Consider the following 12,739-nt stretch of genomic DNA (forward strand, 5'->3'; position numbering starts at 1 on the left):
TTCCTGAATTCTCGCCAAACACACAAAACTTTATATAATAGATTGGAAAATTGCTTATTTGATTTTGTGTAACCATCATGTCTACGGCTTTAACATTGAAAACTAAACTTTTGTTGTAATCTTTTTCTTAGGATTGGGATTCACGGAAGATGATTGAATGCTCAAATGCTATAAAATGTCCATCAATAAATTATCATTTGGCTGGCACCAAAAAGATTCAACAAGAATTGTCTCTACCTGGCGTCTTGGAGAAGTTTATTTCAGATCCAGAAAGAGTACAAATATTACGAAACACTTTTGCTAAACAATATAGTCTTGAAATGGTAAGTATAACTTTTTTCTTTTTCAAATACAAAATGATTTTCATGTAAAAAAAACAATGCTAACATTTAGTTTTTTCTTCCTCATATCTGTTTTTTTTTTTTTTTTTTTTTTTTTTAATGCCATTTTTTATGCCATCTGTCATTTACATTATTTAGAATCAATTCATTTGAATTTGAAATCTGGACTAAAAATCCAACCATTTGATAAACTATGAAATCAGTTATAGTCGGGCATACCTCAGTCTGACAGGTACTGGGTCAGTTCCTGGCCCCACACTTGTCAGGCTGATTGTCAAGAATGGATTCTTGACTGGTACTTTTCTACCCAGCCCCCAAGCAACCAAAGCAGCAATAGACTCGTCCCCGAACATTAAAAATAATGGATGGGTATGACCACCTACGTTTAGATGATTCTTTTTATAATCAAATAACAAACCAACCAACAAACAACTTTATGAAACAGACTGAACCATGCAATTCTGAATTTTTGAGATGAAGTGTGAATGCTTGTGTTATGTTGATTAATCGGACTATTATTCTCATCTTAGGTGTTATTAACACAACGTTTCAGTCGCTGTAACCTCAACTCTTCGGGTGTTGAATATATGTTTCCTTTTTCTCTACTAAGGAAAAGAGCCAACTCTCTTTTTCTTAATGAACATAACACAAGCAGACTGAACTATGCTAAATACTTTAGTGATATTTTTCTGTTTCAAAATTAAACAAACACTGTTTCTGCTGATCGATGAGTGGATCAATACTTTGTGTGGAAATGCTTTATAAACTGGATTTATGCTGCCATACTTTGTTTTTTACTTTGTATTACATTTTTCTTTTTCAAGAATGACTTTACACTTAAAACATGAAACGTTTTATTACACTTTGTTATTTAAGAGCTTAACCAAAACAAGTTAAATTACAAAAGGAAATATTTTAGAATCTGATAGTCTTTTTGTGAGTTATCTTCATTTATAACATAGTATATTTGGTGCTTATTTAAAATTGCACTCCTGAAGAAAATTGCACTCCTGAAGAAAATTTCAAGCAAAGAAAATGCAGGAAAGTTTTTAGGATGTACATACGCGTCACGGCACAAAGAGGGCATATTCCAAAAATCATGTAATTTAATCAAGTAGATTTTTTTAGGTGCAACTATACTGATAACGAAATTCAGACAATTAAGAGCTTAACCAAAACAAATTAAATTACAAAAATAGATATTTTAGAATTTGACATTCGGTCTTGTTGGTTATTTTGTGAATTATCTTTGCATATAACTTTTATATTTTTCTTCTTACAGGGTTTGGAAGGAGATGAAGCTATAAATGAGGCTTTAAATAATGTCAATTCTTTTGTCTTGAAACCACAACGAGAAGGTGGAGGTAAGTTTCATTATAAGAATTCAGTTTTATTAGGAATTTATTTATAAAATGATATTAGTGAGATTATGGCTGCTTTATATACAGCATAATTCACGTTGACACATCACTTCCCATTAGATCACCGAAGTTAAGCAACATTGAGACTGGTCAGTATTGAAATAGGTGACCATTTGGGAATACCAGGTGCTGAATGTACTCTCAGCTTGTCTCTACATTGTTTCCAGTCATCTAGCATTTTTCCTGGCCACAGGACTCGAGCAGTATTGATTCAACAAAACCCGTCCTCTCATGACGAGATCAGTTCTACGCATGCGTCAGATGACATCATGGCCTGATTTAGTTGAAGAACTGACTAAATTTCATGTACGTCGTGTTAGCTCAGTTGGTTAGAGTGTTGGTTCATTATCTAAACGTTTTGGGTTCGAATCGTGGTGTGAGAATTTTCTTTTCTTTTTTTTTTTTTTTTTTTTTTTTTAAATTTTAATATTGAAGCAGTGTTATTTAAGCCATTTTTCACGTAACGTTCGTTTTTCTGTTTTTTTTTTGTTTTTTTTACTTCGCTTATTCTTAGGTTTTCATTAACACCGCCACCACCGACCGACCACACACACCCAAAAACACCTGGGTATCCACCGATTTTTTAAATTTTAATATCGAAACAGGCTTATTTAAGCCATTTTTCACGTGTTTTTTTTTTTTGAAGGTTTTTTTTTTTTGGTTTTTAGTTTTAACGTTCATTTTTCTGTTTTCTTTTTTTTTTTTTTTTTTTGTTTTTTACATTTAACATCGTTCGCTTACCGTACGTTAGTTTTTTTTGTGTTTTTTTTTTTTTTGATGTTTTGATTATTCAATATTTTTCGCTCGCTGCATGTGGATTAGGGTTTTTCGTATAATAAAAGCGATACTAATTCTGGCGATATTTTTCCGGTTGCGAACGCCGGAAATGTCTGAAAGCAATCAGATTTGATCGATGTGAAAATATTTTCCTTATATCAGACAATTGCTATTCAATTTGGACAATCCCCTTTTTATGGGGAGTTGGTTACCCCCTCCCTCCCCCCCCCCAACCATGGAAATTAACGCTTGTTTTCTTTACTTTTTTTTTTTTAAGAAATATGCAAATTAGTTCATGTAGTCACATGCATATCCATGATTGAGTATATTAAAAAGTCTGTTTTAATAATTTTTAAATCGAAAAAATAGACTTTTAATATCAATCCTGGAGTGAGAAAAAAAAAGTCAACTTTATTGGTGTGTTTGTGTGTGTATGTATGTATGTATGTATATATATATATATATGTATGTATATATATATATATATGTATGTATATATATATATATATATATATATATATATATAAAGATAAAAATTACAATAAGTTTACCAAGTTAATCAAAATGGTAAACTTAAAATATATTATAAATATTAAAGAGTTAATATTTGCAAGTAAAATAATCTCAACCAGATGTAAAAGCTCAATAAAACCGAAAAGGAAATAGAGCTTATAATATGAACAAATGATTAATAAACCATGTTAAAAGACATCTTGAAAAAGAGTTAAAAACATATTTTATTTTTAAAAGGAAGCACAAGATAAGTGGATAGTCCTTAATCCGCGGAGTTTCGAAGAAATACTTTCCTTCTCATCAGAGGGCAGGAATTAGCAAAATGCGGGATCGGATTTTGCATGTAAAAGTATTTAGTGAAACTACAAGTAAGTCACAGATCTTACTTGGTTAAAAAAAGGGTGAGGTAAGGGGAGTAGGAGGTAAAAGAAAAAATGATAAAAAGATTTCACATGAATGGATAGTCCGGTGAAGGGTAAAAAATCCAAGAATGGTAAAATCCAAACACGGTAGAATTAAAAATTTCCAATCCAACAGGTAAGTTCCAAATGGTCTAAAATGATCCAAAAGGCAGAATTCCTTGGAAAAAATCACAAATGGAATGAGTTCCAGGTCATTAAAAGAAAAGTTCAAATGTGCACAGAAAAAGCACTGGAGAGAATATTTAAAACACGTCTGCCAAGGCCGGAGGAATCAAGTAAATTAAGGTTCAAAAAAAAAAAAAATTAAATATGCTTTTTCAAGATGTCTTTTAACATGTTTTATTAATCATTTGTTTATATATATATATATATATATATATATATATATATATATATATTAAATTGTAATTCAATGAATTTCAAAAAACTCTCATTGAAATGAAATGAAGTGGTTGAGTTTCATATCAAAGAATTTTTATTATTCTAAGCAAGACAAAGAATGTTTTATAAAGTTTATCTCCTTAACCTATAGGGTTTCGATGTCTACCATCTCATCAGAGGAGTGAAAATATTAGCAAATAGTTATAAAGGTATGCACCCTATTTGCTAAAGTCAGTGAGACATGGAAAGTCAAAGTGAAAATAATATATTTATCAGAAGTTCTGTAGCAGGAGTATTTGTAGAAAAAGGATATGAATGTTTTTGTTGATCCAACTTGTTTGGTAAAATCCATATTATATGTTCTTTACATCCGTTTGGTAATAGTTTCCAAGTTATATCCTGGGTAATCCGCATAGCTGTGTATATATCCGAATCGGGCAAGTGCTTGTTTAAATTTGTTTTGGGTCCAGGCTGTATTATTTTATGCGTGAACTTGAAGTATTTACTTCAACAGTACTCGATACATAGGTAGAGCTAGGTAGTAAGTTATAAAAATTGCCATATATATTTTTATAACTTTATATATAATTAGTTGTTTTTGGAAAAAGAAATCCAGCAGAGTGCTCAATTATAAGGAGAATCCGAAAATAAGAGCGTATTTATATTTTTTTTACAGAAAGTTTTTAGATGGGACAAGTCATTGGTACCGTCGGTTTCAAACCTGATAATTAAAACCGTTGTAGATACCCATATCAAGTTCTTTTCAGCCAATACTCATCTTTGTTGAGTATTGGCTGAAGAGAGCTTGATATGGGTATTTAAAACGGTTCTAATTATCGGGTTTGAAACCGACGGTACCAATGACTTGTCTCCTCTAAAAACTTTCTGTAAACAATATATATATATATATATATATTGTGTATTTAGGTAGCATGTTTTCATTTAAACAAGTATTGTTAAATAGCACGAAGTGTTTATGCTTAATAAGCTTTTTTTGTAGTTTTTTTCATTTTTCTAATAGTCTTGTTTCTCGGTTGAATCTGTAAGAAAGTTCCATAGTTGTCTCGGTCTTTTTTTGCAAGTACTTTCAACTGAGTTTTCAACAGTCGTCTTCAGGCAGTTTTGATTATTGTTCGTTTAAAATCTGGATGCTTTTATATGCTTCTGTCAAAATTTATATTTAAATTTCTTCAACTAGTCAAGCGTCTTGTGTGTAAAATATATTACAAGACATTTGAAGAAATTTAAATATGTCAAAAAAAAAAAAAATATATATATATATATATACGTTTTTTAACGTGTTAGAAACGTGGCTAAAATAAAGGTACAATGGTTTTAAAAGTGTGATTTACAATATGGTATTGTGTGTGTGTGTGTATATATATATATATGTGTATATATATATATATATATATATATATATATATATATAGTAAGTTATAAATATATATGGCGTTTAAGCCACGCGGAATATTCAGTGTAGCTTAAACGCCATATATATTTATAACTTACTAATTAGCTCTACCTATGTATTGAGCACTGTTGAAGTAAATACTTAAAGTTTACGCATAAATTTATACTTTCATATATTAATTTTATGTGATTAAATGAAGTAGTTACATATATATATATACACACACACTGTATGATCTTCAAGGCACTTCAGAATGTTACTACTATTTTAAAAATTTACATAATTTATTTTTGGTGATTTAGTTTTTATATATAGAGCTTCCAATATTTTTAATCTTTTAACATTTGAATCCATATGGAGGATTATATGCATGGCCATATATATATATATATATATATATATATATATATATATATATGAACAAATGATTAATAAAACATGTTAAAAAACATCTTGAAAAAGAGTTAAAAACATATTTAATTTTAAAAAGGAAGCACAAGATAAGTGGATAGTCCTTAATAAATACTCTCCTTCTCATCAGAGGGCAGGAATTAGCAAAATGTGGGATCGGATTTTGCATGTAAAAGTATTTAATGAAACCACAAGTCAGTCACAGATCTTACTTGGTTAAAAAAGGGTGAGGTAAGGGGAATAGGAGGTAAAAGAAAAAATGATAAAAAGATTTCACATGAATGGATAGTCCGGTGAAGGGTAAAAAATCCAAGAATGGTAAAATCTAAACACGGTCGAATTAAAAACTTCCAATCCAACAGGTAAGTTCCAAAGGAATCAAGTAACTGGAAGATGGTCCAAAATGATCCAAAAGGCAGAATTCCTTGGAAAAAATCACAAATGGAATGAGTTCAAAATCATTAAAAGAAAAGTTCAAATGTGCACAGAAAAAGCACTGGAGAGAATATTTAAAACACGTCTGCCAAAGCCGGAAGAATCAAGTAAATTAAGGTTTTTAAAAAAAAAAACGGAAAAACGGTGAAAGTTTAAATTTGAAAAGCTAGGTCAAAATGACCCAGACAAAAAGCGCGAAAGTTAGCGTTAATAATTAGGTCAACTTAAATATACATGTGAAAGTCCCAGAATGAAAATAAGAAACACGTGTCAGTGAAACAGGTAAATGGCTAAGTTTATGAAATGGAGCGTCTGTTATATTAAGAAGAGTAAAAAAAGTGAATAAGTAAATAAAAAAAATAAAACAATAAAAAATAAATAAAAATGAAAATAAATTAAAAAGTTAAAAAAAAGAAAAAAGAAAACCTATATATACACACACATACATATATATACATACACATACATACATACAGACCCACAAATGCACACACGCATATACATATATATACATATATGCATACATATACAATAACACACATACACATATATATACAAATGCACACACATGTATGCATACATATATACACATATCCAAAAACATATACAACTTAAACAAATACATACATACATACTTACATACAATTTAAGGGGAGGCAATGGCCGGTATCTACAAACTCCGGAATAAGGCAAATAAATGTGTATGTAAATGCATATAGTAAAATATAAGTAAACAAATACATAGAATAAAAATGAGTAGGCTAATGTATTATAAGCTCTATTTCCTTTTCGGTTTTATTGAGCTTTTACATCTGGTTGATAATTACTTTACTTGTAAATATTAACTCTTTAATATTTATAATATATTTTAAGTTTACCATTTTGATTACCTTGGTAAACTTATTGTAATTTTTATTTATATATATATATATATATATATATATATATATATATATATATATATATATATATATATATATATGATGTACACAGTATCATCAACTAATACATATCATAAATGTCCATTCTAACATTTAAAAACAATAATTTATTGATTATCTTTGTTAATAAGAATAATAAGAATGTAGGAAAGCAGAGGGTTAGGGTATGGACAAAGATGAAATGTTGAACATAAACAAATTGATTTCCATTCCCACAATGCACTAAGGTCTTAAGTAATTTCACTATATTTAAAAATTATTAACTTGAACTTGTAAATTGGAGTTTTATATTTTATTTTAACCCTTTTTTCTTTTTTTTTTAAGGTAATAATTTTTTTGAAGAAGAGCTACAACAGGAACTTCTGAGGGTTAAAAATTCTGAAGAAAGGATGTCATATATTTTAATGGAAAGAATCTTTCCCTTACCTCAAAGAAACGTATTAATATACAATGCTGAATCAAAAGATTTTGGTAGCGTCATCAGCGAATTAGGAATTTATGGTGTCATCATTGGGTATGTTGAAAACTATTTTAAATTGATTTTATTTAAGTTATTTGAGGATTTACTTGATTTAATTCAGCCTTCAGCCTCTAAAACACCTTGTTGAATATTTTCATTTAAATTATTTATTTAAATTATTTGAGAATTTCATTTTTTTTCTCTCTACAACTTATTTGTCTGTTTTCATCTCTAAAATTAACTTATTTAATATACTCTAAAAAGAAAAAGAAATTGCTAGCACTCCTATGACATTCATGTTATTAGCACGACTTCTTGACTTTGACGTGTTCTCTTCGCTGCCAAGCACTTTACTGTTTCTCTTTCACATATTCTCCTTCTTATTGCAGTCATTCCTATCATATACAAACTGTATTTTGAACACCCCTATGATTTTTAAGGATCATTTCACATGATATATACCTTATGTCTTTAGTCCTTCATATACTGCCAGACTGAACTAACCCTCCTTACATGGCCACAGCTAACCCTCCATACACGGCCACAGGTAACCCTCCATACACGGCCACAGGTAACCCTCCATACGCGGCCACAGGTAACCCTCCATACACGGCCACAGGTAACCCTTCATACACGGCCACAGGTAACCCTCCATACACGGCCACAGCTAACCCTCCATACACGGCCACAGCTAACCCTCCATACACGGCCACAACTAGCCCTCCATACACATCCAGACACAACTAGCTCTCTGTACACTTGCAGATACTGCTTGCCCTCAGCAGTTTCTATCCCTTTTCTTAACCAGCAGATAATCTAGGCTAGTTCTGTACTTGTGAAAAAGTACACACACATCATGCAGGTGCTGTGTGATTTTTAAATTGTCAGAATATATTAGCCTAGTTTACAGTTGTTATGAAATTTGGTTTTGTCAAACCGACAACAGAATTGAAAACACAACATTTAATTGACCTTGTTTTAAAAATGTTATGTATGCACTTCTCTCTCTCTCTCTCTCTCTCTCTTTCTCTCTCTCTCTTTCTCTCTCTCTCTCTCTCTTTTTCACTTTCTTTCAATGAAGAGAGAATTCTATTGTAAAATATATCAAGGCTTGGATTCCGTGCGCCATGGACGCATAGCAGTTTTGCGCCGGTTGTTGGCGACACGTGTACAGTGAATTTAAAATGCTCCTTAAATGTAAAATAAAAGAATCTATTTTTTATAAAAAATGTCTTTGTTCGCTGTTTTGCACAAATGTTAATTTTCAGCAAAAGAGAAACTGTCCCTGCCATTTAATGCCGACGATGGAAACGCTGCCCATAATGATGCAAAGAAGACTCGACTGCAAACTGGTTATAGCCGACGTCATACTGGCCCCTTGATGCCTATCAGTTTCACTGTGTTTGACACCCGGGGAGCTGGTTGGCGGGCCAAATAATTCTCCTCAGCAAACAATCAGATTACATCTTTACTGTCCAGAGAACTTGAATGCCTACTAGACACCACCCTCAAATGTCTTCGATATCTCTGTATAGGGGTTTGTTAGAGATCTTGACATGAGGATATTTCACATTTTAAATAAACCTTGATTAAATATTTAATAAAATGTATGCTGCCTCCTCAAGCCATTCAACATGTCTCCTGGATTGTAGATGGGGGCACCCTCTCTATTAATAGGGGGCAGTTTTTTATATAAATAAAAATCGGTAAGCAATAAGGAACTCATATGAAAATATAAATAAAAGCAAAAATAAATACTGGCAGGCTGACATCCAGGATAAAAAGGGCCCCTCAACCCGTTCATACACCACGCAGGAAAAGTTAAACAATGGTGTAAACCTTCCTATTTTTGGAAATGTCACTCCAGTCCAAAGAGAGACCAACCATGGTCAGCCATTAGACCTTGATGAAAAATGTTCAGCCCCCCCCTACCTCCATCATATGTAGCAACAAAAAACATAAAGAGGCTTAAAAGCTCGGGCATGGTCTCTTGCACAAAAGAAGGTAGTATTATTTTGCTACTATTACTCAGTTTGAAAAGTGGAGCAAGGCATCAAATGGAATTCTAGCCAAGAAAATAAAATAAACCAACTTTTAAGATCCATATTTAATTTTCGTCAAAGATTCTCTGACAGTAAGACAATAATCTAATGATTCCTATGTGAACGTTTTATTTAAATTCTTACATTTCTGAATTTTTTAGATGAAGATTGATTATTTGTATTATTTGAATTCTTTGGATTACTGTTCTCATTTTGAGTGTTAATTTCACAATCTTTCGATCAATATAACTTCCGACCTTTTTCAGGTGTATTTTGTTGAACTCAGTGAATTTGCATATAATTCCAAACAGAATCCTTTATTTAATCCATGGGCGTAGCATGCTTTTGTTCCATCAGCCATGACTAGATAGAAGTTCGAAATAATTCTCAACTGTATTTTTGAGTGTCGCTCACACTGAGGATTGAACCTTGAACCTCTAGAAGAGTGTAACTTTACAACTGAATTTTACCAAGTACTTTATCCGCTATGCCACAAATCCTTTTAAACGTTGTGAAAATAAAACTCAAGATGAGAACATTAGTCCGAATAATCCAAATAAATTGCTTCTGCTTCAAGTTTTTCACTATCGGTTTGCAATTGTGATTCTGATTTTCCTGTTTTCTTTCTTGTAGAGATGCGGAGCAAATTATTTACAACGAAGAAGTTGGACATTTACTAAGAACAAAACCCGTGGAAACAAATGAAGGTGGAATTGCTTCCGGCTTTGCTGTTATGGATTCACCTTATTTGATTTGAACATTTAAAAAAATGCAGAAATAAATTTTTTCTTTTTTTTGTCTTTTTTTTTTTTAAAAACTTTAAATAAGGAATTTAATAATCAGGAAATTTAGATTTTGATGGTGCAGAATAATATTTTATCAAAAAGTTCGGCTTGAAAGGGAATCATCTGAGTTCTCTGATATTGCTAACACTAGAATACACAAGAAAAAAGAAACGAACACAAGGCAATAATTAAACAATGAACAGTTAAATTTTATATCGGGACAATATGATACAAAAAATCAACATAAACAGCTATCTTTATATATATATATAAGAAATCAAAGGGGATTGCAAATTGCATTGTTATGGTGACTGAATTTATACATTCATTACCTGAAAGTTTCATTTCTCTGTTGCAAATATTGAATGAGACTCTAAGAAGGCAACCCTTGTCATAGACGTGCATCAAAAGCAGATGCATCATTAAATTCCTGGCAAAAGTTCATTGAGAATGGTAATGACTATGTAGAAAAATAAATTCTGATGCACAAAAAGTTTGCCTGATTTTAATGGTACCATTCCTGTCTTTGTAGCGCTTCAATTTTTGATTTAAAAAAAAAAAATAGGAGGCTTTACTTTCGGAACAACCTTCGTGTGCATATATATATATTGAATATACATTTTTTTTCTGTTCACATCTATCTATCGTTTCTATCATTTCTCTCATTGTTCTTCGATTCAACATATCTGACCTGATTATCTACATCTGACTCCTCGCATTTCAAAAGCTTGACTATTCACAAACCAAAAACAAATCATCTTGCCAGAAATAAAAAAAACAAACAAAAAAAAAGCTTGCCTGCTAGCTTCCCTTGCTTTTTTTTTTTTTTTTTTTTTTTTTATTCAGTTTCTTCCACTTTATGAAATCATCCACTTGCTGTCTCCCACTCTTTACTGCTGTTAAGCTTTTATGGGGTTAGTGAAAAAGATGGGAGGCAATCCAGTGCAAAGACGACTTCTTGCCATACTCCCCCCCCCCTCTCTCTCTCTCTGTTATATACACACACGTACGCAATGCATGCACTCATGCTAAAATCATTATTTTTTCTTTTTCACCAAGAATTTCAATTTGATTTCAATTTTAAGAACCTGATTAATATTTTTGTTTGAGAGTGAAATTTAAGTGTAACATTAAAATCGAAGGTTTATATTCAGGGTAAGGTGACTAGAAGAAGCAAGTTACTTAACCTAGATTTTACTCTTATCTAAGATATCCTTAACGGTCGTACATCTAAACAATATGATATAAATGTGGGAGTGCCTCAGGGGGTCTATCCTTGGATCTTTATTATTCCTAATATTCATAAATGACCTCCCCAACAAAATTGCCTCTGAGATGGGTATCTATGCTGATGACACCCTGCTCTATAACAGGCATGACAGGAAAACAAATGAACACATATCTAGGAAAATGGCAGAAACACTAGAGGACGACCTCCAATCTGTAGTGGAATGGGGACAAAAATGGATGGTCACATTCAATGCTGCCAAGACTAAGCTTGTTTCCTTCAATAATTACAAGAAACCTTCTCTACCACAAATAGCAATGGCCAAAGATCCATTAACTGAAAGTACTTCTTTTAAACTCCTCGGCCTAACGTTCACAGGAAAAACAAGTTGGAACAATTTTACATTGAGAGCATTGCCAGGACCGCTGCAAGGAAGGTAGCCTCTCTCTACCATGCTAGAAAGCTACTAACGCCCAAAAGTATCCTGTACCTCTAAGACCACCTCTCATGACGAGATCGGTTCTACGCATGCGTCAGATGACGTCATGACCTGATTTAGTTTAAATAGTTGAAGAACTGACTGAATTTCATGTACGTCGTGTTAGCTCAGTTGGTTAGAGCGTTGGGTCATTATCTAAACGTTATGGGTTCGAATCGTGGTGTGAGATGTCTTTTCTTTTTTTTTTTCGATTTTTTAAATTTAAATATTGAACCAGTGTTATTTAAGCCATTTTTCACGTAACGTTCGTTTTTCTGTTTTTTTTTGTTTTGTTTTTCTTCGCTTATTGTTAGGTTTTCATTAACACCCCCGACCGACCACACACACCCAAAAATACCCGGGTACCCACTGATTTTTTTTTAAATTTTAATATCGAAACAGGCTTATTTAAGCCATTTTTCACTTTTCTTTTTTCTTTTTTTTTTTGTTTTTAGTTTTCACGTTCGTTTTTCTTTTTTGTTTTTTCAATTTTTACATTTAACTTTGTTCGTTTGCCTTACGTTATTTTTTTTTTGTGGTTTATTTTTTCGATGTTTTGATTACGAAACCGTTAACCACTGGTGCATCTACATAAGAAATGTGCACCATACCTGTGGTCCATCTATAAAATGGTAATAAATAATTCAAAGTTAACAATGTTCTTGGCATCGCGCCGGGAAACATCCAGAA

General features: G+C 31.8%; 1 protein-coding gene across 7 annotated transcripts in view; it reads left to right on the forward strand.

The window, feature by feature from the left end:
- The window catches only part of LOC145277656 (glutathione synthetase-like), a 113,823-nt gene extending 102,984 nt beyond the window's left edge, over window positions 1–10,839 (forward strand). For all 7 annotated transcript variants that reach the window (XM_080129303.1, XM_080129282.1, XM_080129314.1 and 4 more), the window contains 4 exons: window positions 132–323; window positions 1,624–1,705; window positions 7,381–7,570; window positions 10,192–10,839. In XM_080129303.1, the coding sequence (XP_079985429.1) occupies window positions 132–323; window positions 1,624–1,705; window positions 7,381–7,570; window positions 10,192–10,315 (588 nt within the window). In that variant the 3' untranslated portion in view covers window positions 10,316–10,839. The remainder of the gene's footprint in view (window positions 1–131; window positions 324–1,623; window positions 1,706–7,380; window positions 7,571–10,191) is intronic.
- Window positions 10,840–12,739: the final 1,900 nt, after the last annotated feature.

Source organism: Euprymna scolopes, chromosome 1 (genome assembly GCF_053919585.1).
Source record: "Euprymna scolopes isolate OS-2025 chromosome 1, ASM5391958v1, whole genome shotgun sequence".
Lineage (NCBI taxonomy): Eukaryota > Metazoa > Mollusca > Cephalopoda > Sepiida > Sepiolidae > Euprymna > Euprymna scolopes.